This window comes from Budorcas taxicolor, chromosome 1 (genome assembly GCF_023091745.1).
Source record: "Budorcas taxicolor isolate Tak-1 chromosome 1, Takin1.1, whole genome shotgun sequence".
NCBI lineage: Eukaryota > Metazoa > Chordata > Mammalia > Artiodactyla > Bovidae > Budorcas > Budorcas taxicolor.
Window position 1 is genome coordinate 209,649,282 of NC_068910.1, and position 24,898 is coordinate 209,674,179.

Sequence of the window (24,898 nt, forward strand, 5' to 3'; positions counted from 1 at the left end):
GATAGAGAGTCCTGCCTTCCCTGTGGTGCGGGGCCGGCTCTTCAGGGTCAAGGGTGCCCCTGGCGGCCTTATCGGCTCCTGGGGCTGCTCCTGTCTGCAGCAGTCCATGGAGGCGAGGCCTGGGACGCCTGCTCCTGGCACGTGAGGCAGGCTGGCACTCACTGGCGCGTGTGATGGATGGCGGTTGACAGCCCTCAGCCTGGAGCACCCCTGGCACTCGCTGACCCACTTTCTCCTCCGTGGCTGGAACATTTACATAACAGATGGCCCCAGGGCCCTGCTGTCCGCCCCCAGAGGAGGTGATTCTAATTACATAGGAGTCGGAGGCACGTTGCTGGCCTGGCCGCCCTTGCTGGTTTGTGGGTGCCTGGGTGCCCACCTGGCTGCCCTCTGCTGGTTCGTGGGTGCCTGGGCCGCCCTGTGCTGGCTTATGGGTGTCTGGGTGCCCACCTGACTGCCCTCTGCTGGTTTGTGGGTGCCTGAGTGCCCACCTGGCTGGCCTGTGCTGGTTCGTGGGTGCCTGGGTGCCCACCTGACTGCCCTCTGCTGGTTTGTGGGTGCCTGGCTGCCCTCTGCTGGTTCGTGGGTGCCTGGGTGCCCACCTGGCCTGCCTGTGCTGGTTTGTGGGTGTCTGAGTGCCTACCTGACTGCCCTCTGTTGGTTTGTGGGTGCATGGGTGCCCACCTGACTGCCCTCTGCTGGTGCTTGGGTGCCTTGTGCACACCCCAAGCTCGGGGACACTTGTGGGGTTGCTGTGGGGTGTCTGCCTGGTGGGCAGTAGGTCTATTTGGCACCACTGTGATCCTCTGAACAAGACTATCCCCTCCTTTCTGGGTCCTTCTTACCCCTGCCCTGCTGCCTGCCCTGTCCAGAGCTCTGCAGAGACGGAGCGCCCTCAGACACAGTGCCAGCATGCGAGGCTGGTTGCTCAGACATGGCCAGTGAGGGTTTTATTTCAGTGTCAGTAACCCCGAGTGGTCAGTGGCTTCCGTACTGGTCAGCTGAGACAGAGCACGTGAGTGTGTGAAGGTGATGTGTTTACACGCTGCTGTATCACATCACCGTGCACCAGCTGTCTCAGGACCTCCGCTCCTGTGGGCAGGCGGGCGGCGTGTCCCCCAGCGAGGGAGTCTTGTCCTCCATCACCGAGCAGCTCTGCCCACCTCTCTGGTGAGCAAGGCTCCTCCTGGCCCTCTCCTGGGGTTTTTGTGGGCCTGGGGCCCGGTCCCGGGTGAGCCACCTGGCATGACCCCCTGCCTGCCCTTCCCCCGCCTTCTGTCCACCAAGTGGTGCTGTCAGAACCCTGTATCTGCCGCTTGGCCGAAGCCCTCCCTCTGCGCCAACCGCCACCCGTGCACCCCACAGACATGGGCACAGAAACGCCTGCTGGCGCTCCCGAAAGGCCCCAGCACCCCGCCCCTCCTGACCCGTCTCCACCAGTCGCACCACCTCTCATCCCTTTGTTCCGGGAGTCCCCTCCCCACACTGACCGCCCGATTCTGCCCTTGCCTCCCTGACCTCCTTCCAGTCCTCATCACTGGCCCCTGTGGCCGCTCCACATCCTGCGGGAGGCCTGTCCCCTGGACCTGGACTCTGTGCTCACCTTGACTGGGGGGCAGTGCTCAGCTCTGTCAGGCCGAGTTCCATCAGCCAAGTCCCCTGCAGACACAGTGCGCTGTCCCCATCCTCCAGCCCCCCTGCCTGTGACCGCCCCCTGTCTGTAGTCTTGTACCAGAGCCTGAATGTTGCCAGGAGGGTGAGGTGCTGACCCAAGGCTCTGCAGGAAGTATACAGTAAGCGGACCGTGATACCGGATGTAAAGCATTTTCTGAAAACCTGGTAAAGTGGGGACACTCAGCAATTTCACAGTTTGGCTAGTGGAGACGAATCCACTTTATTTATTTATTTTTTTATTAATAGCATCCTTTATTGGAGGAAGTGATTAAGGTATTCTTTTTTTATTTTTTTTTATTTTTTACTTTATTTTACTTTATAATACTGTATTGGTTTTGCTATACATAAACGAATCCACTTTAGAAATGAGGATAGCTAAGGAGTCGCAACTCTAGACCTCCAGGGACACGGATCTGTGGTCTCCACGTTTCTTAAGGCTGAAGGGAGGGTTCTGGCCCTGGTGTATTGGGCAGTGGACAGGGCCAAGGTGGCAGCAGAGCAGACACCCCCCACACATGGAGGTCCCCAGGCTGACGGGGTCACCCCTTCCCCTCCAGCCACTCATGGGCCCTCGTCACGGAGGCAACACTGAGCCCAGAGCCCTGCGTTAACGGGCAGGCCGGGTCAGTCCCTGGCGATCTTTCCCTGGGACCTGTCCCCCACGTGCCTGCAGCCCCTGCAGGGCCCACAGCGCGAGTCCTGGGGTGCCCTTCCCTCCCTCGTGTGGCTGGGTGCCCCAGATCCCTCTGCTCAGAGCCCCGCCTTTCACCCCAACAGTGTGGGAGGCCGTAGCCCAGCCTTGACCTGGCCCCGTGGGCAGACCCAACCCCTGACGTGAGCCCTCCCTCACCAGGTGACACCATCTGGGCCCCATCTGTCCTTCCTCACGGCGCCCTCGGCACCTTGAGCCACCACCCCCAGCTGCATTTTGGAAGAAAGATGGAGTCCAAGGTCTCAGAAGGTGGCCTGAACGTGACGCTGACCATCCGCCTGCTGATGCACGGAAAGGTACGGGCCTGGGGGAAGTGGAGGCTGCCCACGCAGGGGCCCAGTTCCGAACCAGGCTTCTTACAATTCCAAGTGATCGCGAACTTGCATCGCCGTCCCACGCCTGCTCCTCCCAGAGCCTCTTGCGCCTGAGCCGCGCTGCTGCCCAGCCCTGCTGCCTCGTGCGTGTCCTTCACGCCAGGGCGCCCTCCTCCAGGACAGCACGCTGACTGACACGCCCCCACTTGTGCCCGCCGACTCTCACCCCAGGGCTTCCCTTCACCCAGCGCTCCCCACCCTCCCTGTGCCTTTTGCCTTCGGCTTCCCATCCAGCTCTTTTGTAAAAACAATGTCCCTCACTCCCTCGTGTTGGCTTTTTCTGCTGTTTCCTCGCCGTTGGCAGGAGTGACCCAGAAGCCTTCCCATCAGAGTGGAGATTTCAGGGCATCATTGGTGGGGGTGCCTGCGGGCGCCTCCCTGCCCACTCCACGGTCACCAGGGGTCCTTGCTGGCAGCCGGTCAGGGGCTGCGTGGCTGCCAGCATGCCCCTTGCTTCACTCGCAGCTCCTGGACGTGGGGCTCCTGTTTGCTCCTGTCACCCCATACTGTCCCTGTCCTGCCATGACTGGCTCTGATGATCACATTGCCCCTGACTTGGCCATGGTGGTCGCATCGTTCTGACAGCAGCCCCTCTGGCGTAGAACACTGCTATCGCTCATCCTGCTTTCCTCCTGCTGGAACTGGCCCAGAGACCCCGACTCCCCTAAGTGAGGCTGGTGGGCTGGCCTTAGAAGCCCAGGTATGGGCGCATGGGGGTGTTCATGGCTCTCGGGCTTCTGTGGGTCCCAGGCAGGGCTGGGGAAGGTGTGTTTGTGTATATGAGTGTGTGTCTGTGCACATTTACACACTACTGCTTTCCATGTTTATCTCTGTGCTGGGCCCCTGAGCTCACACCCCCAACTCCAGTACAGCAACACAGACTTGTCCTAGCTCCGTGGTCCATCCGTGTGGGCAGCAGGAGGAACCTGGGGCTGCAGAGGCTGGCCTCACGCCCGAGGCCCTGCTCTCCCTAGCTCTCTGGAAGCTGGAGCTCACACCTGGCACTCCCCTTTCTGTAGAGGTGAAGGAAGGGTGACCACCTGCCCACCCCCAGAGTGGGGTGACATTTGGTTAAGGTTGTCGGAGGCTGGGTGTGTACCGCAGAGGGCAGTCTGAGGTCAGTTACACACCCCACTTCCAGCAGCAGCTGGCACAGTGAGCACCCAACCCTCCCCTGGGAGGTGAGGTACCCCAACCACCAAGGGAGCCCCCACCCAGCGCCTGGCCACCACTGCTGCACACAGCCCCCAGGGCAGCCCCACAACACAGACCCTCCCAGAGTCTGCCCCAGGGCACTGTCATTGCTGAGGGCTTCGCTGGAACAAGGAAGATGAGTTTAATTGTGGAAGCTGCTCTCTGCAGCTGAAAGCCAGTGGGCCCTGCGTCCCTGGGCGGGGCTGCCCAGCGGGTCCCGAGGGTTTGTCCTGGGTAAGAAAGTGCCATGATGGGCGGTCCTAGCTGTGAGCATGTCTGAACCATCGTGAGCCCCAGGCTTTAAAACTATGGCAGGGTATTCAGACATCTTTCAATGTTCTCTGCGTGCGCGTGCGCCTCTGTGTGCGCGTGCGCATGCTCAGTCGCTCAATTGCGTTTGACTTTTTGCGACCCTATGGACCATAGTCCGCCAGGCTCCTCTGTCCATGGGATTCTCCAAGCAAGAATTCTCCAGGCAGATGGAGTGGCTAACCATTTCCTTCTCCAGGGGATCTTCCCAATCCAGGGTTCGAACCCTGATCTCTTGCATCTCCTGCATTGGCAAGAGGGTTTATTTATTTATTTATTTTTAACCACTGAGCCACCTGGGAAGCCCCTTGGAATGTTCTACGTTTTTTAAAAAGGTCAAATAGCAATAGCACTAAACTTTTACATCACAAGGACATCGAGGGAGATTTTACCTTCACCTGTTTCTTGCAGGCTCCCTTGAGGCCTAAGTGCACAAGTGATGCCTGCCAATGAATGTGTCTGTCGAGAAGGCAGCTTGCCATTCTCTTTGTCTGTCCGTCAGAGGCAGGGCAGCCTGCCGCCTGCCGCCTGCCCCCTCCTGGCCGCCGGCCTCCCCTGCCGCTCGAGTTCCGGCCAGTGGGCGGTCTCCCACGCCTGTCACAGGCGTCCCGCTCCCTCTGCTCTCTGACATCACCTCTCTCTTCCTTTCCTACAGGAAGTTGGCAGCATTATCGGAAAGGTAATTATTGAGTGAACTCTGCCTCTCTTGGGATCTTAGCGGGAAGTGAGGCCCAGAGTGCCCGTGCTGGGGGTGGGCGTGCACCTGTGTGCCACATGTGCAGAGAGGGTCCCTTGGGAATCCTGCCCCCTGCCTTCAGGCTGCACCCCCGAGCCTGTCCCATCGCCTCCTGTTCTCTGGCCCTGCGGGCACTGGGAGCCCTCCCCTGAGGCCACCCCATCCTCCAGGGCTCTGTCCGCCAGTCCTTCTCCCCAAGTTTGACCCATACGAGTCCCCACGTCATTCCTGGGAGCAGTGTCCTGCCTCCAGCCTGAGTGTAGTGAGTCCGTTCGCACAGAAATGCCCCCAGAGAGAGCAAGCACTGGTGTGGAAGCCCATGCTTGTGGGCAGGCAGGCCAGGACCCCCTCCCCGAGTCCTGTGGCCATCTAAGGCTCCCTGGTCCCACATGGTCCTTGAACAGTGGGGGCACCCCTAGAGCTCAGAGTCAGGCTCTTTTTCACAAGCCACTCTGTTTTGAGGGGTTGTCCATTGGCCTAGTCCCCACTTTGCCTGTGGTGAAGATGGAGAAGGGTGCAGACCTGCCGGGTGGAGGAGGTGCCCAGGTCAGACGTGGAGGTGCATCAGGTCTGCGGGGCCAGGCCCACCCAGCCTGCGGCCTGGGCCCTGGACAAGGGGGCAGGGAGGGCTGGGGGGTCACCTGTGTCGGGCGCCGAGTCCAGCTTTGAGCGCTGGGGTGTCCGGCCTCCCGGGCCTGTGGCAGAAGCCCAAGTGACCCCCTCCCTTGTCTGAATCTCTGTTCCAGAAAGGAGAGACCGTGAAGAAGATGCGTGAGGAGGTGAGTGGGCCCCCCTGAGCCCAGCGCCATTCCTGGGTGGGTGGGAGGATGGAGGCCAGGCCTCCCAGCAGCTCTGCACCCAGCCCCACAAGGCCTGGACCCATCAGGAACCCCATACACCAGGGATGAGAGTGAGGGGTGACCGTGGGGAGCCCTCAGTGTGCACGCTGGTGGTTCAGGTACCCTCCTGGGTCACGGCCAGGTCACAGCCCACTCATTAGGATAGGACTGGTCATCAGTGCTGAGGTCCAGGTGCCGCCAGCCTGCAGGCATCTCTGGTGGTCAGTAGGCCTGAGGACCCAGCCCGCTGCCAGTGCAGTAGCTTGAATCCAGTTTCTGAGGTTTGCTCACCTTCCTCCCAGAGCGGGGCAAGAATCAACATCTCGGAGGGAAACTGCCCAGAGAGAATCGTAACCATCACGGGCCCCACGGACGCCATCTTCAAAGCTTTTGCCATGATCGCCTACAAGTTTGAAGAGGTAAGGGGTGCCTGGGCCCCCCTGCTCTGGGCAAGGGGACCTCTCAGCTCCTCTGCCTCCCCCAGAACCTCCCCACCAGTCCACCTGATAACAGACCAGTGCCCCTCCTCCTGAGGCTCACCTCCCTCACTGAGGGTTTCCTCGGGCCTGGCCCCCAGAGCACAAGCCCTCAGGGAAGGCCTGGAGCCTGGCAGTGAGGCAGCGGTATGGGGCCTCAGCCCTGTCCATAGTGGCTGACCCCTGGGGTGGGCAGCTTGGCTCAGATGTGGGCACAGGGAGCCCAGACATGGGAACCAACACACCTTTGTGCCTGTGCGCTTCTGTGCCCATCTGCCAGTGAGTTACACCTCAAGATGTTTACGTGTTTCTGATGTTTTCGAAATTGCTTAGTTATGTGATCTCTTTACTGAGAGGACAACCAAGCTGGGGAGTCAATCTTTCTGTCAAATGTATCACCCTCTGTCCAGATGTCTGCCCCACCAGGCCTAAAGGTCAGAGGACAGACCCTGAGTTTGGGCACCCTGGGGGCCCATGCCCCACCCCACAGCAGCACTGTGACGCTGGAACAGGCCTGTCTGGGGGTCTCCTGGTGTTCTCCAGCCTCCCTCTCCTCGTCACCTGAGCCGGGCCCAGCCTCGCAGGCCCTGCAACCAGCCCAGCCTGCCCCCTCCCCCAGTCCACGGCAAGCCTGTCTGGGCTCTCACAGTGGTGTGCATGCCTCTCCCTCCCCAGGACATCATCAACTCCATGAGCAACAGTCCAGCCACCAGCAAGCCTCCGGTGACGCTGAGGCTGGTGGTCCCTGCTAGCCAGTGCGGGTCCCTGATTGGCAAAGGCGGCTCCAAGATCAAAGAGATCAGGGAGGTAACAGCCCTCCTCCCCCACCCCAGGGCCGTGAGCCAGGCGGGTCAGGACATCCCTGGGCAGAGCACCGGCCCCCTCCCTGCTGACCCTGCAGCACGGAGCTGGGAATGGGGGAGGGACGAGCACAAGGCAGAGAGGCCAGGGGATCTCCGATGTGGGTGTCAGGCACAGGCGCCAGGCCTGACTTCTAGGACGGGGCCCCAGTGCATGGGCTCTGCCTGCCCAGGGAGGTGCCTGGGAGAATGCTGAGCCACCCACTGGGGTGGAGGTCGCCTGAGGTGTGACCCCACACCCATATGTTCATCTCCAAGGAAAGCCTTCCTCTCTTAAGGGAGGGCAGCCCCCGGCCGGACTCCTTCCAGGAAAGACGGCCATACAGTTCAGGCCCCAAGACTGGAGTCCATCTTTGTCTAGGACCTCAAACTCCACACAGAGGAAGAATTCCACATATGTGGGGAAGAAATCTGTCTGCTGAGATGCCCTTCCCTCCGCCCAGCATCACCCCTCCTACACAGGTCCATGCTGGCAGCAGTGGTCTGCGCCAGACGGATGTGGCTGCCCACAGGTGCTCCAGATGGAGCATGTAGCGGGCGTGGAGGGGTGACCTGAGGCAGCGCCTTGTGGGCATCCCGAGGGCAGTCAGGACATGTTGCTCCAGTGCGGGCCGCCCACCTCAGGAGGCCCCCATCCAACATCCAGTCTCTCCAGTCCACAGGTGCCCAGGTCCAGGTGGCCGGGGACATGCTGCCCAACTCCACAGAGCGGGCAGTGACCATCTCGGGGACCCCGGACGCCATCATCCAGTGTGTCAAGCAGATCTGTGTGGTCATGCTGGAGGTACAGTCTGTCTGCAAGTCTGGGCTCCTCGCCCGCCTGTCCCTCACTACACCCAGCCCTGTTTTCTGAGTGCTGGAGGTATCAGGTGCCCTGAGGATTCATTTGGTCAGCATTGCCTGGACTGGGCCTCAGGAATGGGCCCACGCCCCTGATCCAGGCTCAAGGCAACTTGAGTGAGAGCTGTGCAGAGTGTGTGGGCACTGTGGGAGGGCTGCCAGCTCTGCCACCTTCAGGGTGGGATCTCATCTTCCCTGGGGATTTGGGGAGAGAAGGTGGTGGGGGCACAGGCCCTGCCAAAATCTATGGAGTTGAATGAAGAGTCCACGCAAAGGGGCAGGCCTTAAAAATGGTGCACCTGTGTCCTGAAGACAGGTCTATGCTAAAGACAAGTGTGCACTGGGCCCAGGTGTGCACTGGAGGCAGCTGTGCATGGAGACAGGTGTGCCTTGGCGGCTGGTGTGCTGGAGACAGGTCTGCAGTGCATGCAGGTATGCACTGAAGTAGGTGTGTACTGGAGTCAGGTGTGCACTCGAGACAGGTGTTTACCTGTGGCAGGTGTACACTGGATGCAGGTGTGCACTAGTGGCATGTGTACACTGGTGGCAAGTGCGCAGAGAAGGCAGGTGTACAGTGGTGGCATGTGTGCCCTGGAGGTAGGTGTATACTAGAAACAGGTGTGGCCTAGAGGCAGCTACGTACTGGAGGCAGGTTTGTGCTGGAAACAGTTGTGCACTGGGGGCAGGTGTGCACTGAAAACAGGTGTGTATGGAATCAGGTGTACATTGGTGGCAGGTGTGTACATGAGACAGATGTGCACTGAAGACAGGTGTGCACTGGTGGTGGTCGTGAACTGGAGATAGGTGTACACTGTTGGCAGGTGTGGATTGGAGACATGTGCCCTGGAGTCAGCTGTGCCCTGGAGTCAGCTGTGCCCTGGAGACAGCTGTGCCCTGGTGCAGGTGTGCCCTGGGGGCACATCAGGGCTGGAGATGCAAGTGGAGTGCAGTGGCCCACACCGCCACCAGGCCCCCTGGCTGGACTACGTGCAGGCACCAGAGACACTGCTGAGGCACAGCAGGCTGTGCTTATGAGTGCACAGGAAAATGCCCACAGTGCAAAGACAAGGGGTGGAGAAAAGGATCAACAGAAGGAGAAGTAAGGAAGGTGCAGCTGAGCAGGAAGGAACCTCTCAAAATTTGGAGGAGGTCGCCTGAGGTGTGACCCCACACCCATATGTTCAAGATTTAAGTTTCAGTCAATACGCAAACTGCTACAAGATTAACTAAAGTTGTCAATAATAGTTGCTGGTCTTTTTTAAGCTAAAATGCAGTCATCAGGCATCTAACGGAAGGTTTCACTAGCTGTGCTGGTTGCCTGGCCATCAGGCCCTGCTCCCCCACAGTAAAGCCATGGAGGGCCCACCCTGGCTGACCGCAGTCCCGCTTGGATGCTGGCTTGGGGGCAGCAGGGGCTCTCCCTTTCCTGTACTTGATAGTGAAAATGAAGCCGCTCAGTCGTGTCCGACTCTTTGCGACCCTGTAGACTGTAGCCTACCAGGCTCCTCTGTCCATGGGATTTTCCAGGCAATGGTACTGGAGTGGGGTGCCATTGCCTTCTCCAGGGGATCTTCCCAACCCAGGGCTTGAACCCGGGTCTTCCGCATTGTAGGCAGACGCTTTACTATCTGAGCCACCAGGGAAGTCCTTCTGTACTTGACCTGGCGCTAAAGCACCATGTCCAACTTCTTCAAAAGAAGTTGGTATTGATTTTATTTTCCTGAAGTGTGATATTGGGAAGTTAGGTGTGCCCTGGAGTCAGGTGTGCCCTGGACAGATTTTCCTGAACGTTTTTTTCTGCAGCATCCCCTACACTGGTCCTGGTTATGAACAGTGTCTTCCTCAGTCCTGGTGCTGGGACCACGAGTGACCAAGAGGGCAGGTGGCCTGCGGGACCTGGCGCCCCTAGTGTGGCAGACACCCCAGGAAGTGAGGAAGCCCATGCCAGCCTAGTGGGTGGCAGCTGCCATGTCGGGGTGCAGGGCAGAGATGTGAGCCACCCTAGGATGATGAGGTCTGAGCAGGACACGTGGTCTCCTCAGGACTCCTTAGATGTGGCTTTGCCTATGCCGCATTCATGGTCAGACGTGGCCCCACAGAAGAGCCTGACCCATAGGCTATAGTTGCTTGTGCCCCCCGGGCTGTGGGAGGCAGACTGAAACACAGGCACGTGTGATGGGTCCTTGTGGAGGTGGGGGGAACGAGGCCTCCTGTCACTGGTGTCACAGGGCTCACAGGAGAGGCTGCTTACTGGGGAGGGAGCATTCTCACACCCAGAGGCCCCTGGCCTGGTGTTAAATGAAGAGTGTATGGAGTTTTGAGCTCTGGGGTGGAGCCTCCACCTGAGAAATCCCCACCGAGGGAGGGCGGGGCTGCTCGAGGTACAGCAAGTTAGGTGGAGAACGTGAGTATCAGGGCCCCCGGGGAGGTGTACTTAGAAGGCCTTCTTCCATCAGAAGTCAGAGGGGATGGGAGCTAGACATCAGGGCTGGTGCAGTGTGGGTGCTGCTGTTGGTGGGGTCAGAGGGCACCGTGGAGCAAGGGTGATGGCTAAGGCTGAGCAGCACAGAGTCCACCCCCACCTCTGGGACAGAGAGGGGGTAGCAGTGGACTGAGTCCTCCACTTGCACCAGTGGGAATGGTCCTTCAGTGTAGTCATGCTTCCTGCCTGGTGACCATGAGGCACCCCGAGACTGCAGAGAATCCCCTGAGAGGCACCTGGTCACAACCAAGGGCGAGCCAGAGATGGAGAGAAAAGAGCCCTCCTTTACCCAAACACAGGTCCCTGAAGCAGCCTCTCTGCGTCACACAAGGTCACACAGCACGTCCAAGGTCATACAATGTGTCTAAGGTCACACAGCACAGCCAAGGTCACGTGGACATCCAAGGTCACACAATGTATTCAAGATCACATAGTACATCCAAGGTCAAACAGCATAATCAGGGTCACAGAGCACAGTTAAGGTCACACAGCACATCCAAGGCCATACTGTGTGTCCAAGGTCACATAGCACAGCCAAGATCATACAGTATGTTCAAGGTCACATGGACTTCCAAGGTCACACAATTTATTCAAGATCACATAATACATCCAAGGTCATATAGCATATTCAAAGTCACACAGCATAACAAAGTTCATACAGTGCATTCAAGGTCACACAGCATAACCAAGGTTGCACATGTTCAAGGTCACAGTGTATCCAAGGTCACATAGCATGTCCAAGGTGATACAGTGTGTTTGAGGTCACACAGCACAGCCAAGGTCACACAGTGTATTCAGGATCATGTAGTACATCCAAGGTCAAACAGCATAATCAGGGTCACAGAGCACAGTTAAGGTCACACAGCACATCCAAGGTCATACTGTGTGTCCAAGGTCACATAGCGCAGCCAAGATAATATAGTGTATTCAAGGTCACATGGACTTCCAAGGTCACACAATGTATTCAAGATCACACAGTACATGCAGGGTCACATAGCATATTCAAGGTCACACAGCACAACCAAGGTCACACCACTGTGTTCAAGGTCATACAGCACATTCAAGGTCATACTGTGTTCAAGGTTGCAGTAGCAGGCCAAGGTTACACGATGTATTCAAGGTCACATGGTGCAGCCTGGGCTGCAGAGTTGACGCCACCAGCCAGTCTGTGGTTCCCACATCCCTGCGTGTGCCTTGGGTGGGAGCACTCTGAAGTCATACTGCCTGACGGAGGCATGGACTGGGCCTGGGTGGGCAGTGGCCTCAGGAGCTCCCTGCAGGGACAGACTGCTCTGGTCCCCTAGCTCTGCCCCGGGCTGGTGGTGCAGCTGACTTGGGACTACAACAACAGCCAGGTCCAACCCCATGGACTCTGCTCCCAGGGAAGACAGTTGCCCGGGCAGCTTCTGGCAGCAGGCATGACTGCTCCTGACCCAGGGGTTAGGCTGACATCGTCAGACCCTGGCATACTTCTGGTACCTGAGACTATCGTGCACCCCAAGACACGAATCCTAAAGTTTTGGACACAGAATAGTGGAAGGAAGTTGTAGCAGACCTCATCACAGCTGTGGACTATTTCATTTGGACTCTGAGGTGTATTAAATGATGACTCTTTTGTCAATAGTGAAATTGGATGTTTCTAACTTTGCTGAGATGAGGCCAACTGAACATCAGCCCAGGCCAAGTGGAGCGCCATTCTGGGCACAGAGTCCCAGGGCTCTTCCCGAGGACTGAAGGCAGAGGCGTCCCCTCCAAGCTTGGCTCCAGGGAAGGGTTGCGTGCAGGCAGGGTCGCTCCTCCCACCTCGCCTGCTGCCTCCTGCTGGGGGCTGTATCTAGGGTGGTAGCTCCTGGAGGGCCGGGGGCTGGGAAGGGCTGGGTGGCGCAGTGGGCGGGGCTCGGAAGGAGGCCTCACAACTGTCAGGCTGCGAGGCTGCTCTAACACTCTGTCTCCCTCCTGTCCCTTTTCCTAGTCCCCACCGAAAGGTGCCACCATTCCCTACCGCCCAAAGCCCGCCTCCACCCCTGTCATTTTTGCAGGTGGTCAGGTAAGAGCCGACCCGCTCGCGGCCTCCACTGCCAACCTCAGCCTTTTACTGCAGCCCCCGCCGCTGCCCGTTAGTGCACTCAGGTTTTCTCCCTTCTCACGTGCACGTCTCCCCACCCGCACTGGATGCAGAGCTCCCCACCCTTGGCCCGGCCGGGGCTGAACGCGGGCCCCGCGTGAGACTGCCAGGCGGTGTCCCCGGACGGAAGGGGCCCAGGACAACCCTGGCCTGGGCTCAGGCCTGTGCGGTTGGGCAGCCTTGCCCAGTCTAGTCTCCTGGTGCTTTTAGGAAGCTCAGAGGGAAGGAGGGCCGGGGGTATTGCCAGGGGTCTTAGGACTCAGGGTTGAGACGACTACGACTGTAAAAACTGGCCCATTTCCCCCTGAGACACGCGTTCCCACACACATGTCCCTCCCAGTAGCACGTGAGGAACAAGAGGAGGATGAAGGAGGCCCGGCTGGGCCTCCCGGTTACTCAGATGGCCCGCACCCTCCCCCTCCCCCTTCCCCTTCCCCACACTGGCCGCAGGCCCAGGAGGCTGGGCACAGCCGCACTGCATACCGGGGTTTGGGCAAGAGTCCCTGACCCTTCTCTCCCACCAGGAAGGGGTCGTGGCAGTTTGTCTTCAGCCAGTGGTTGGCCTAGTGGGGCCGACAGAGGGGCCGTGCTGCATCTCCTGCCCTTGGGCGCCGGCTGCCACGGCAGGGTCACCTCAGCCTCGGTCAAGGACTTTGCACACGCAGCCCAGTAGTGCCAGGGGGAGCTCTGCGTCCGGGCGGCGGTGCTGTATGTTTGTTCAGGGAGAGTGAAGACGGAGGTCCTGGGTGCCCCAGGGTGGGGGAGGGGCTGAGAAGGAAAAGAGGCAAACGCAGTCGTCCGCGGCTTCCTGCGCTGCCCCATCCTGCTCTGTGAAGGAGCCTCGTCAGATGGCCCGGTCCTGTCTCCAGCCCCCCACCCCGCCCCCATCCCTCACCTCTCCCTCTCCCCCACCCCTGTGCGGCAACAGCTGGGTCCCTGCTCCTGCAGCCGCCTTTGGGTTGCTTCCCCTGGGGAAGCAGCAGTTCCCATAGCCCGTGGCTCAGGGTGGCCACAGCGGGCCAGCCCTATTCAAAGCTCCTCTCCTCGCTGCATCCAGGTGAGTGGGCAGGTTAGTTACCTGCCAGGCCTCGGCCCCAGCGTGCGTGCAGGCAAGCCTGTGACGATCCCTGGTGGTGAAGCACAGGCTTTACCCAGAAAGGAGGCGGACTGACAAGAGCTGGAGCCCGGGCAGCCTCCTGGCTGGGCGGGGCAGCAAGGTCACCGCCCCCGTGGGAGGGCAGCACCTTAACCCGGCCCCTGTGCCCTGGGGACAGCACGAGTGGCCAGTGAGTGACTGGTCTTGGTCGTCAGCACCGCAGGCAGCTGGGCGGAGGAGCCCGTGTCCCAGGCCCTGGCCCCCGCACCCGAATGCGGGAAGCGCTGCAAGCCCGGCTTCAGAGCCTCTCAGCCCGACCTTTCCAGGGAAGAACTGGCCAGGCCCCTGCTGTAGAAAGGCGGCTCCTGCCTCCCCAGCAGGTTCAGACCCCAGAGTCTGCCCAGACAGAACCTACCGCCTGGGCTCGTCTCCACCTCTGTTCTGAGAGGATGGTGGGTGGCTGTGCACTTCAAATAGCACTGACAGCTGAGTGAGAAAAAGGTGTCAGAAACAGCGTCCGGGGTGAAGAACCGCAAGCCGAAGCGCATGGGCAGCACCCCTCCAGGGCTTGTCTTACCCAGAGACACGGTGGCACAGTGCCTAGTGGCATCTATGCCACGCCTGCAGATGGGCCTCGTGGTGCCTCGGCCCCAGGTGCGCACAGGCTGCCAGGTGCTCGCCGTCTCTGGCCGGGCTGCTCTCCTGCACTGTGAGGCGCCAGACCTCCCCTGGCAGGGCTCCGCACCCAGCCCCCGGCGGGCGAGTGTGGCCGTGCAACACGCTCCCATATCCCAAGTCCCGGTGAAAGCCTTTGTCTTCACTCTCCCTCGACTCTGTGTGGGTTGTTTGTTGACTGGCCATGAGTTTCTGGAAGAATCTTCGCTGAGGGACTGTGGGGCAGGGGACTGGGTGTGGGAGAGGCTGCGGGTCACACACACTTGCTGTGGCTGCTCCGTGTCACTGTCTTGAAGGCGAGTGACATGATGAAGCCCAACGAGACTCCCCTAGGGGCCGTACCACCAAGCGTGTGCTGCGCCCAGTCCCCTGGGGCCGGAAGATGCTCGCCAGCCTGCGGCTGATTTGGGCGCATTTCTTAATCTGACATTTGCAAAGTGGGGTTTGAGTCACCTTTTAAAGTTTTCTGTTTTGTTGTTTGGTTATCTTGGGATAAGTTATTTCCTGAAAGTGTGTACTCTGATGGCCGATTAAGCTCTCCAGTGTTAATAACCATCAGTCCCCAGCAGGGGTCGACTGGATGGTGTGTAGCTATTTCCTATTGAGAAACAACAGGGTGAGAGCTGGACATATCCCACCTGGTCCCTCCACCCTGCCCCCACCCCATCGCATGTCTGGTTGTAGGTCCAGCCACAGGGGACACAGGACCCCCGCCCCCAGCTTCCAGAGGGAGGGATCGCCTGTCCTATGTGAAGGGGAAAGCCTTAACCAGAGAGCCGGTGCCCGCTGGCAGGGGAGCCCGCCCCAGGAGGCCCTCGTTCTGTGAGGGCATGTGGTGAGGGGGTGTGTGGCCGCTGCTTCGCGAGCTGACGGTATCTCTCTCTCTCCAGGCCTACACGATCCAGGGACAGTACGCCATCCCTCACCCAGATGTGAGTTTTCACTCTGCCCCTTCACCTCCTCTCGTCACCACTTCCTCCTACCTGCATGCTGCTGTCAGTTGCTACTAATATTAATATTACACAATAATATTAATACGTTCTCCGTGTTCCTGACCTGTGTCGTATCCATATGGCCCTAAGTAACCTTTAACCTCTTAGCACTAATTCTCCCATGTGGAGGACTTGGCCTGGTGTCAAATTGTTCTGAGCGTGGCTGCAGCCCGGCTGTTCCTCCACACCTGGGCCCTTGTGCGGTGGCCCCAGGCTGCTGTATCCCTGGCACCCACCCTGGTGGGCGGGGACAGCTCAGGCCCTGTGTGCACCTGTGCAGGCAGGTGACAAGCCATCAGCAGGTGTGCTGGGACACCTTGGACGGGCGTTGGAACCTTTGGTGACGCTGTGCGCTCCCTTTCAGCCCCAGTTGGAGCAAAGTCCCTGCACCCACGAGATCCCGGCCATCAGAAGCCCACAGAGCAGACAAGGCTCTGTGCTAGTGTTATGACACGTTGCACACCCAGGGCTGCTCCGGACTGCGCTCCAGGCTGAGTGTGGCACTGCTGCTGGAGGGCTGGGCACCCTGAGAGCCATGCAGGGAGAACCTCGGGGCCACAGGGCTGTAGATGCGCCAGGCAGTGCAGTCTGCCCCGCTGGTCCCCGGCGGTGGGCTGCAGGGAGGAGGAGAGGGAACGGGCTCATGTGCCGCTGCCTCAGCTGCAGCGAGCGCGATCCCACCTGAGATATGCCTCTGTGCTGGGAGGATGCGTCCAGGTGCTGCTTCGTGAGAGCCGGGGGGCGGGGGTGGGGGTTTGTCCAGGCATAGGGGCCACGAGGGACCGTGATGCCTGCCAGTCTTCTGCAGATCCTCACTGATTTGAATTGGCAGGTTCAGAGCCAGTCGCCTAAGATGCAGAGCAGGGCAGGGGGAGGTTTAAGAATTAACTGACGCTAAGTACGTGTGTGTGTGTTGAAAGCACAGAGATTCAATTCATTATCATTGCAGGAAATTGCTTTTGAGTAGAAAAGAAATCCTCATAAACAACAAGTCAGATGGCAGAGAAGCTGATGGATGCAGGACTTGGGGACTGCCCCCACACCACGTGGGGCTGCCTGCCCTCCTCGTCCCACTGACCATCATTGGCTGTGACCCAGGGAAGGCACAAAAGAGCCTGGGGTGGGGGAGGGCGCGTCTCCATGCAGAGTGAGTGCTCATAGTGCTGGGGGGTGGTCCATGAACCCCGATAGAACACCCGCAGGGGTGGCAGAGGTCAGAGTGGAAGCCAGCTTCTGGGGTGGCACAGCCTTTGATCCCCACGGCTGGCAGTCTCTTGCCTTCAGAAGAGCGTCTGTACAAAAGCACATTCAGAACTCAGCATACAGCAACCTGGGTCAGAGGGGCCAGTTTACCCCACTGCAGCTTGGACCCGGACCCAGGGCTCAGACATGCAGTGCTGAGCGGGGCCTGTGCTCCCTACTGAGGCCTCGCATACGGGCCATCGAAACCAGGGGGCACAGGCGCCTAGTGAGCCCCAGGGACGTTGACCGGTTTGGTGGATTGGTTTTTATATCAGTCGGTTGTTTTGCTCTTTCATGTGATGTTCTCAGTATCTCTTAAAAATTAGTAGTTTCAGATTTTTTTTTAAATTTTTAAACTGTTGTATAGCCGCTGTTACATAGTTGCCTTGAGGGCTTCTGTGAGGGCCCCCGTGTCCTCCAGACCTGCGTGTGCTGTGGAGCAGCTGTTGGGAAGAGAGCAGGACTCTGATAAAACACTTCTCCTGCAGAGCAGAGAGTTGACAGCTCGAACCGTCACTGACAGTCTGTTCCAAACAAACGGTAACAAGTGACGATGGCCAGGAAGGCAAGTTTCATCTGAGCTTAATTTTCAGTAGGATTTTTTTTTAAAGCTTCATTTCTTAGAGCGGACTTCCCTGGTGGCTCAGACAGTAAAGCATCTGCCTACAATTTGGGAGACCCAGATTCAAACCCTGGGTCAGGAAGATCTCCTGGAGAAGGCAACGGCAACCCACTCCAGTATTCTTGCCTGGAAAAATCCCATGGATGGAGGAGCCCAGTAGGCTTCAGTCCACAGGGCCGTGAAGAGTGAAGACATGACTGAGCGACTTCACTTTCACTTTTCTTAGAGCACAAATATGGTAATTATAGACAGTACTAATTTATTTTACAAGATAACTGAATACACCATTTAAACATTTCAACCCCAGTGATTGACACAGTCATCTTCCTGAATCAGGCGTAGACCATGAGGAAACACATTTCCTGAAGCCGAGGGTTTCTTCATGTAGAATTAAAGCATGTGCAGTTCTTCCTGCTTTCTGGTTTACCCGACTTGAGAATCAGGGCCCCGCCTTCAACAGTCTTCCTCCAGGTCCTCGCTAGGCTCAGGCCTTGTTTCATCAGAATCCTCCCGAGACTCACAGCTCTCAGGCATTCAGAGAGGCCAGGGACCGCTGGGTGGCTGGCCTGGGTCATGGCCGGTGGCCTCGGTCACGGCCGGTGGCCTAGATTACGGCTGGCAGCGGCAGTGCTCCAGGACAGCTGCCCACTCCCCCACGGGTCCTGCTCGAGGGGTCAGACGTGGTTTCAGACACATGGGAGGACCATGGCAGCCACGACTCAGGATGCGGGAGCAGACGCAGAGCATCATCACCGCGCTCTCCCACCTCCACTCTTCCTGTCCCCATGCTGATTATACCAGGAAGGAACTGTTTTCTTCTGGAAGAAGTGAGTCACCCTCAAGCACCCCACACGTGAGGATCTTATTTCTAGTCTTCAGAGTTCCCAAGTCACTCCCTTGCTCAGCATCTTCTCCTTAAAGGGGCCTGGAAGCAAGCAGGATTTAGACCAGAAGCTGGGCTGGACCAACGGGGGCCTGGGTGGACGCCGTGCCCCGGGGTTCACAGGGAGGACATGGAGCTTCATGGAGAGAGCTCCAGAGCTGGGGTCCAGGAGCAGCAGAGCTGTGGGTCCCCATGACGCTGGGTCTCAGCAGAGGTATTGAGTGCCTGGGGGAGGGTGGGTGCTGCATTGGCCAGGTCATTGCTTAGTGAGTAAGCAGGGGGGAGATGGAAACACGTGTGTTACAGTGAGTGCAGATGGTGGTCCCTGGGACCCTCCTCACAGTGGACGCAGCTAGGACGGAGCACCTTCCCCACCTGCCTCCTCAGTGTCCCCCCAGTCTCCCAGGGAGAGCCCTGCTGAGAGGGATCTGCATGGCTGCCCTGCTGATGCCCATGCCTCTGGCTCTTTTCGGTGGCAGGGAGGCACCCTCAGCCTCACCTGCTGCAGAGCAGCTAATAGGGCAGGTTAACTCCCCTCCCCACCCCTCCTCCAGGTCGCACACCCTCTCTGGCTGAACTGAGCTTCTTTTCAGTGGCAGGGCTCTCAGCCCGCCCCTCCCAGAATCAGAACCTGGATTTTCATAAGACCCTGGATGACTTGTTTGCATGGAGGACTGAGAAGGAAGAACCCGGATCCAGTCAGAGCCCCAGAAAGAGAGGATAGGCGGGAGGGAGGGAAGACTCTAAGAGATGATCGCAGAGAATTTCTCAGAATCAGTAACAAAACAGTCCTCACATTCAGCAATCTCAACAAATCTCAAACAAGATCAACCCAAATCCTTCTTAGACGTGTCCAAACAAAGCCACATGACACCAGAGACCAAAGCGTATCTTCTGAAGATGGAGGGAGAAAGAAAGTCACAGAGGAGCAATGCAGGGGCCAGAAGCAGGTGATGAGATAAAACAACCATCAGAGGATCATCGAGGGCAGGTGTTTTTCAAACAGCTGTGACCTTCTAAGGGGCGCCCTTCAGGAAAAGGAAAATGACCTCAGAAAGAAGGCTATGAACACAAGAAAGAATGGTGAGTGAAGAAATCTGCCATCTCCTTCCTTTTAAAGGAGACACAAATCAGAAAGAAAACATTGATATTTTTGTCTATTAAAACGTAAACATCTGGGTCAATGAAAACACACTTTGTAAAATCAAAATCAATGCTAATTGCTGAGATTAACATACAGAACTAAGTGGACCCCAAGAGCACAGCTAAGATTTAGGATGTGGCCGAGGGGATGAAAACATCCTGGGGCCACTGTAGCATTCAGGAGAAGGCAAAGATGCTGAATTAGGACTGCAGGTGTATGTGTTACAGTTCCAGAGCGGTGGCTAACAGAAAACTGTTCACTTTTGTAACTTCATTAAAGGTGTGGGGTGGGGGGACATGGGTGACCGGAAAATATCATTAATCAACACAGCAGAAAGGGAAAGAGAAAAGAAACCCTGGACAATCAGGGCAATTAAAATAAGACAACAGAAATTACTATACATCTACGGTGACCAAAGAGAAACTTTCCAGTTAAAAAACAAGATCCGTCAGATTTTTAAAAAATAAACAAGCAAACAAAAAAGTTTTCAGTTTTATTTCAAAGGGCACACCTAAAGAAGAAGGACCTAGACAAAATTTAAAAAAAAAAAAAGGAAAATACTAACTCGAAGCAATATACTATTGCAAATCACTTACTCATTACTTATTGATAAACTGTTCAGTTCACTCAAAGAAAGCAATTTAAATTTGTATGCACCTAAAACACAGCTTCACACACACGTGAAGGAAAAAATTAACAAACCATTAGGGGAATCTGACAGACACTGCAGCGGAGCCTGAACGTGAAGGCCATGTAGACAAGAAGGAAGAGATTCTGACGGTCCCACCTGAGCCGAGTTAACCAGTGTGCCCTGAGCACGCCCCAGCACAGCTGCCGGACCCACGAGAACGCTTACAAAGCTCCACGACACACATAGCACAGACTCACCATCTCTCAAAAGCTGGAATCAGAGAGACAGCTCTCTCCCACAAAACAGTGTTAAAATCAACAGTTAAAAGGTGATTAAAAAAAAAAAATCTCGTCCTTATTGAAACTTGAAGCCAACCAGAAGAGCACAATGAAAGGAAAAACCCTCCTGGACGGGACATCAGGGGTCCTCCCAGGTTGAGAGGCGGGTACTGCAGAAGTGACACAAAGTCCCTGCTGCTGTTTTATGGGAAAGAGCAAAGGCCTGAGCCAGCAAGCTGGTCACACCGAGAACATCTGATGGGAAACAAACACTCCGCCTGTACTGAGAACTTCAAGAACGAGAGAGAAAGCTGTAACACTTTTAGAAAAAAAGATAGAATATCTTTCAGTTCACAGAAGCACAAGCTATTAAGGAAAACAGTGATGAATCTGACCACATTAGAATTTTTAACTGTGGTTTCTCAACGCTCCATAAGGAGATTGGGGGAAAGATCTTTCTAGTACATGGAGCTGAACTAGAATGAGAATCTGAAATACGTAAGTTTACATGAATCAGCAGAAAACAGCCCGGTAGAAAGATGGGCTAAGGACACCAGCGAGCACCTCACAGGAGAGGAGACTCACGGCCGGAACCACGCAGCCTGTCGCTGAATGTGCGTGCAGCTGTATGCTTGTGAGTTCCCTCCTGAGCACTTGTCTGTGTTTTATACCCCGACACGGTTCAGTGGGAAGGGCAGGCCATGGAGAAACGTTTGTGATGTGGCACCACCTCCCCTCCTTTCTTCCCTCAATCCTGGCCACATTTGCGGTAGAAATGCCTCAAAAAGTGGGAAGTCCCCTCAGCACCCAGTGCTGCGCCTTCCTTCACAAAATGAAGAAATGGAGCCCAGGAGGCCCCGTTAAGGACGAAACCAAGACGGGAAGGTGTCAGCTGACATCCAGCAGTCCCCAACTCGGGGGGAGGGCTTCCCTGGGCACCCCCGTCCAGCCAGTCCTTCCCCAGGTGTCCCCTTACATCCGTGGGTGCCGGAGGGGGTTATGTGTGCTATGGCCACTGTTTCATAAAAGGCAGCAGGCATGTGCCGGAGGATAGCTCAGGGTTGGAGCAGCTGAACTTCTGAGGGTCAGACTTCCCAGGTGCGAGCAGAACCCTCCTCTTGGGTCGTCCGGCTGTGCCTGTAACACATGTGGTAGCGGGCTTATCCATCTAACTGGGAGACAGAGGATCATCCCAGGTGTGGGGGCTGTGGGCAGCCCAGTGGGGAGCCTCGTGAGTGTGCTATGTTCCTTCACCCAACTCACATGGCAGCGCTTCTTCAGCCTGCATGCTGCCCAGGTGGGGCCCGTCTCCCAGCTTTGCCCATGTCTGCAGCGCTGGTCGGAGCTGGAGCCAACTTGGGTCAGTTCTCCTGCCCCCAGAGCCCCAATCTGCCCTGCCGTCCTGTCCAGTGCATAGCCGTGCGCTCCCGGGCACTTGGGGACAGAGGGAGAGGGCCCTGCCCACGTGGCGACCGCACAAGCCCGGCCGCCAGACGCACAGACACCAGCTGGGGTGGAGTCGTGGACCCGGGGCAGGGAGCAGCCGGGCCCTGCACAGGAGCGCAGGCCCGCTCCTGGGGCTTCCCACTGGCCCCGGCCCCCAAGTGAAAGGGCTAGAGCCCCCAGGGGAAGGGCCGGGCCCCATCGGGCCCCTGTCCATGCCCCAGTGCCGTGTCTGCAAGAAACCCCAGTGAGGTGAGCACAGGTGGCCTGCCTGCACTACCGGGACTATGGACGGCCACCTAGATGTTTGTCTCTGGACATGGGTTTCCTCCTCCATCCTAGGAGCTCTGTCCCCTCCTTAGCCCCCTTCTAGCCCTCTGTGTAGATGGACTTGGGGCACAGCACCTGCCCAGCGTCCTAGTGACCCAGGGTGGCTTGCTGTGCTCTGAGGTGGGGGTGGTTTGCAGGACAGAGTCGGTGCTCCCACCACACTCATCCTCATGCCCCCAGCGCCCAGGGGTCCTCGCCGTCTTTCTTTCAACATATCTCTGGAAGGAGGAGCTGAGCAGCGGGGTCCCCGGCCTGTCAGCCTCTTGAACAGCGTTGTCTTGCCTATGGCACAGCAGTTGCCAGTCGCTGCTCACTGCTCATCCCCAGGGCATGGGCTGGTGTCCCCATGACAATGATTCCTGGATGTGCTCTCCTGACACCTCTCAGGCTGCTTCCATGCACGTCTGCTCAGGACACCCTGAGCCCCATGGTGTCGGGTCACTGGGCTGACATACCAGGCAGCAGTGTGCTGTAAACCCCAGCCCTACCTCACTGGGGACTCTCAAGGGTGGACTCTGACCCCGGGTCACCCCATCCCCTCCTCGGAACCGCCACATGTGGCAGCTTGAGTCAGATGTGGCCAGTTCTCCCCACGCCCCATCACATCAGGGACTCTCAGAGCATGCCCCGCCCACAGGAGGCCAGAAGCAAACCCACTCCTCTGTCACCCAGGGGCTCACCCTTCAAGGCTGGGATATCAGAATCCCAGTGTTTGTCCTTCTCTTTCCCCCACAGACTCTGCAGGATGGGACCAGTGGGGTGACTGGTTAGATCCATGTCTCACCTGGGGATGCCCATAACTCTCCTCGGGTGCCCCCACCTTCCAGCCACGGGGCTCGGTGGAGGCCTCAGGGCCCTGGAAACACTCAGGCTAGGCTTCCTTTGTGAAGGTCGGGAGTTGCGAGCATGTCCTGGAATGACCTGGCCCTCCATCCGCCCAGCTGGAGACGTGGGGCCAGTGGGTGAGCCAGGGCTAAGGACACACCCAGAAGTCTCCGAGGCCGGGGGTGGGGTTTAGACAGCCCTTCTTAGGTGGCCAGGGCTCCCATGGTTACCTCCATTCTCTGTTGTTTCTAGTGCTTATTTAAGAAGTGAGGCTCAGATAAAATAACTAAAGAAACTGCATTTCAAAGCTTCCCACAAAAGTCTAGGTGATGGGGGACAAAGGTCAGGTCACAAGGGACAAAGGAAGGGTGCAGGCGTGGCTGGCCCCATGGGAGCCCGGCACCCTCCTGGAGGCTCTGCAATACCCTTGGCTTCGTAGCACCCTCGGGTGGAGCCTTCTAGCCCTCTGCCTGTGATCCAGGAGGCAGGCTGTGGGCTGTGGGCTCGCAGGGAGCCCCCGCTGAGTCACCCCCTGGGTAGAGTGAGGACCAGGCAGCTATCTGGACCAGGTGTGCAGAAGGGAGGGGCCGTGGGTCTCCCGCCCACACGCCCGAGTCCTGTGAGTGACAGTGTGGCGTTGAGGCTTTTAGGGGCCCTGCGGGTCTTGCTCTCTGGCTGTAGACCTCCCCGGTGAGCCCGGGCACCCGTCTGAGCGGGGCTGAGGTGGGGAAGGACTCAGTGCCTGCTGACCGACCGTGGCCCATTGGTTATTCCAGGCCAAGTCCTTGCGTGCTGCCGCGTCCGCCATGTGTCGCATGGCCCCCCTCTATCTCTCTGTGCAGACTTCTGTTACGCGTTTTTAATTTGGTGTGACTTGTACTCGATAACAATAACCTTCTTAGCTCTCGTGTCCCTCCTACCCCAGCAGTTGACCAAGCTCCACCAGCTGGCCATGCAGCAAACCCCCTTTCCTCCCCTCGGACAGACCAACCCCGCTTTCCCCGGTACGTACCCAGCCGCCCTTTCTGACCTCTCTTCTCACCCGGGGCCTTTCTCTCCGAGCGTCTGTGTTCAGGGCAGCAAGCGGAGCAGGTAGGGCTGTCTGAGTGCTGGGCACGCTGCCGTGGGCGGGCAGGGATCTGTCTGATGTCTCTGTGCGGGTCAGTCACCCCACAGCTGGCCTTCCTGAAGGAGACGCCTCCCCCTCGAGGGTTCGTCCTGCTCTGCTGCCCGCTGGCTGTTGGGGAGGTCCTCCTGCAGGAGGCCATACACCCGCAGGGCGGTCTGCCCGGACGGCGCCCCCGTAGCGCAGGGTGGCGCACCAGTCAGACTTTGAGCTTCCCTAGTTGAAGTGACCTTGCTTCTCTCCTTGAGGGCAAAACATTAAATCTGTTTCTTCTTTGCTCTCCAGGAGAAAAGCTGCCTTTACACTCCTCCGAAGAAGCTCAAAATCTGATGGGCCAGTCGTCAGGTAAAATAAAATCACGCTAAATGGAGAGCCAGCAAGCCAGGAAGGGACGTGGCGGGTGGAAGGGGCCAGAGGGCCACTCGCTGAGTGCCTTGAGGGAGGGCTGCCGCCATCCGGGGCCGGCCTGAGCGGCCCCTCCAGGTCTGCACACGCGGCTCCAGGCTTCCACCTACGGCTCTGCAATCGTGGTGATGGGTCAAGTCTCTGTCAGTGCTCAGGGCACAGCGGGCCCATCAGGTGGAAGGTCATTTATCCTCCCAGGGGCACAGTATGGAGGGCTGGAGGGAAGGGCCGACCAGGCTGTGAGTTTTCGTAGGAGAGACCACCCTGGGGTGGATCTGTACTGAACACCCCCTGACATGGCAGGGCGGGCGTGGATTCCCAGATCCCATCACCCAGGCTTGGAGCAGGGAGCATGGCTCCTTACAGGCTGTTTGGGAGCAAAGGTGCTGACAGTATGTGCCCTGGACTTGGCAAGGGCCCTGTGACAGAGGCTCCCGCCATGCTCTGACCCACTGCCTATGCAGGCCTGGATCAGAGCAGAAGAGCGACGGTCCGGCTTATGGGGAAGCTGGGGAGGGTCTCAGCCGCCGCCCCCACTGCTGTTCTGGACCTCAGGGCATCTGCCTGTCACCTGTCCCTCAGGAC

General features: G+C 58.0%; 1 protein-coding gene across 6 annotated transcripts in view; it reads left to right on the forward strand.

The window, feature by feature from the left end:
• Positions 1-24,898, forward strand: part of PCBP3 (poly(rC) binding protein 3) — a 204,967-nt gene that overhangs the window by 174,927 nt on the left and 5,142 nt on the right. For 2 of the 6 annotated variants that reach the window (XR_008200138.1, XM_052648608.1), the window contains exons 3-12: positions 2,528-2,682; positions 4,919-4,942; positions 5,746-5,778; positions 6,141-6,257; positions 6,990-7,121; positions 7,830-7,958; positions 12,469-12,543; positions 15,283-15,324; positions 23,708-23,786; positions 24,194-24,253. Coding sequence is in view for 4 of the 6 variants with exons in the window: in XM_052648608.1 (XP_052504568.1) it covers positions 2,528-2,682; positions 4,919-4,942; positions 5,746-5,778; positions 6,141-6,257; positions 6,990-7,121; positions 7,830-7,958; positions 12,469-12,543; positions 15,283-15,324; positions 23,708-23,786; positions 24,194-24,253 (846 nt within the window). In the remaining 2 variants the exon portion in view is untranslated. The remainder of the gene's footprint in view (positions 1-2,527; positions 2,683-4,918; positions 4,943-5,745; positions 5,779-6,140; positions 6,258-6,989; positions 7,122-7,829; positions 7,959-12,468; positions 12,544-15,282; positions 15,325-23,707; positions 23,787-24,193; positions 24,254-24,898) is intronic. The other 4 variants (XR_008200139.1, XM_052648625.1, XM_052648617.1 and 1 more) reach the window with 3 other exon arrangements.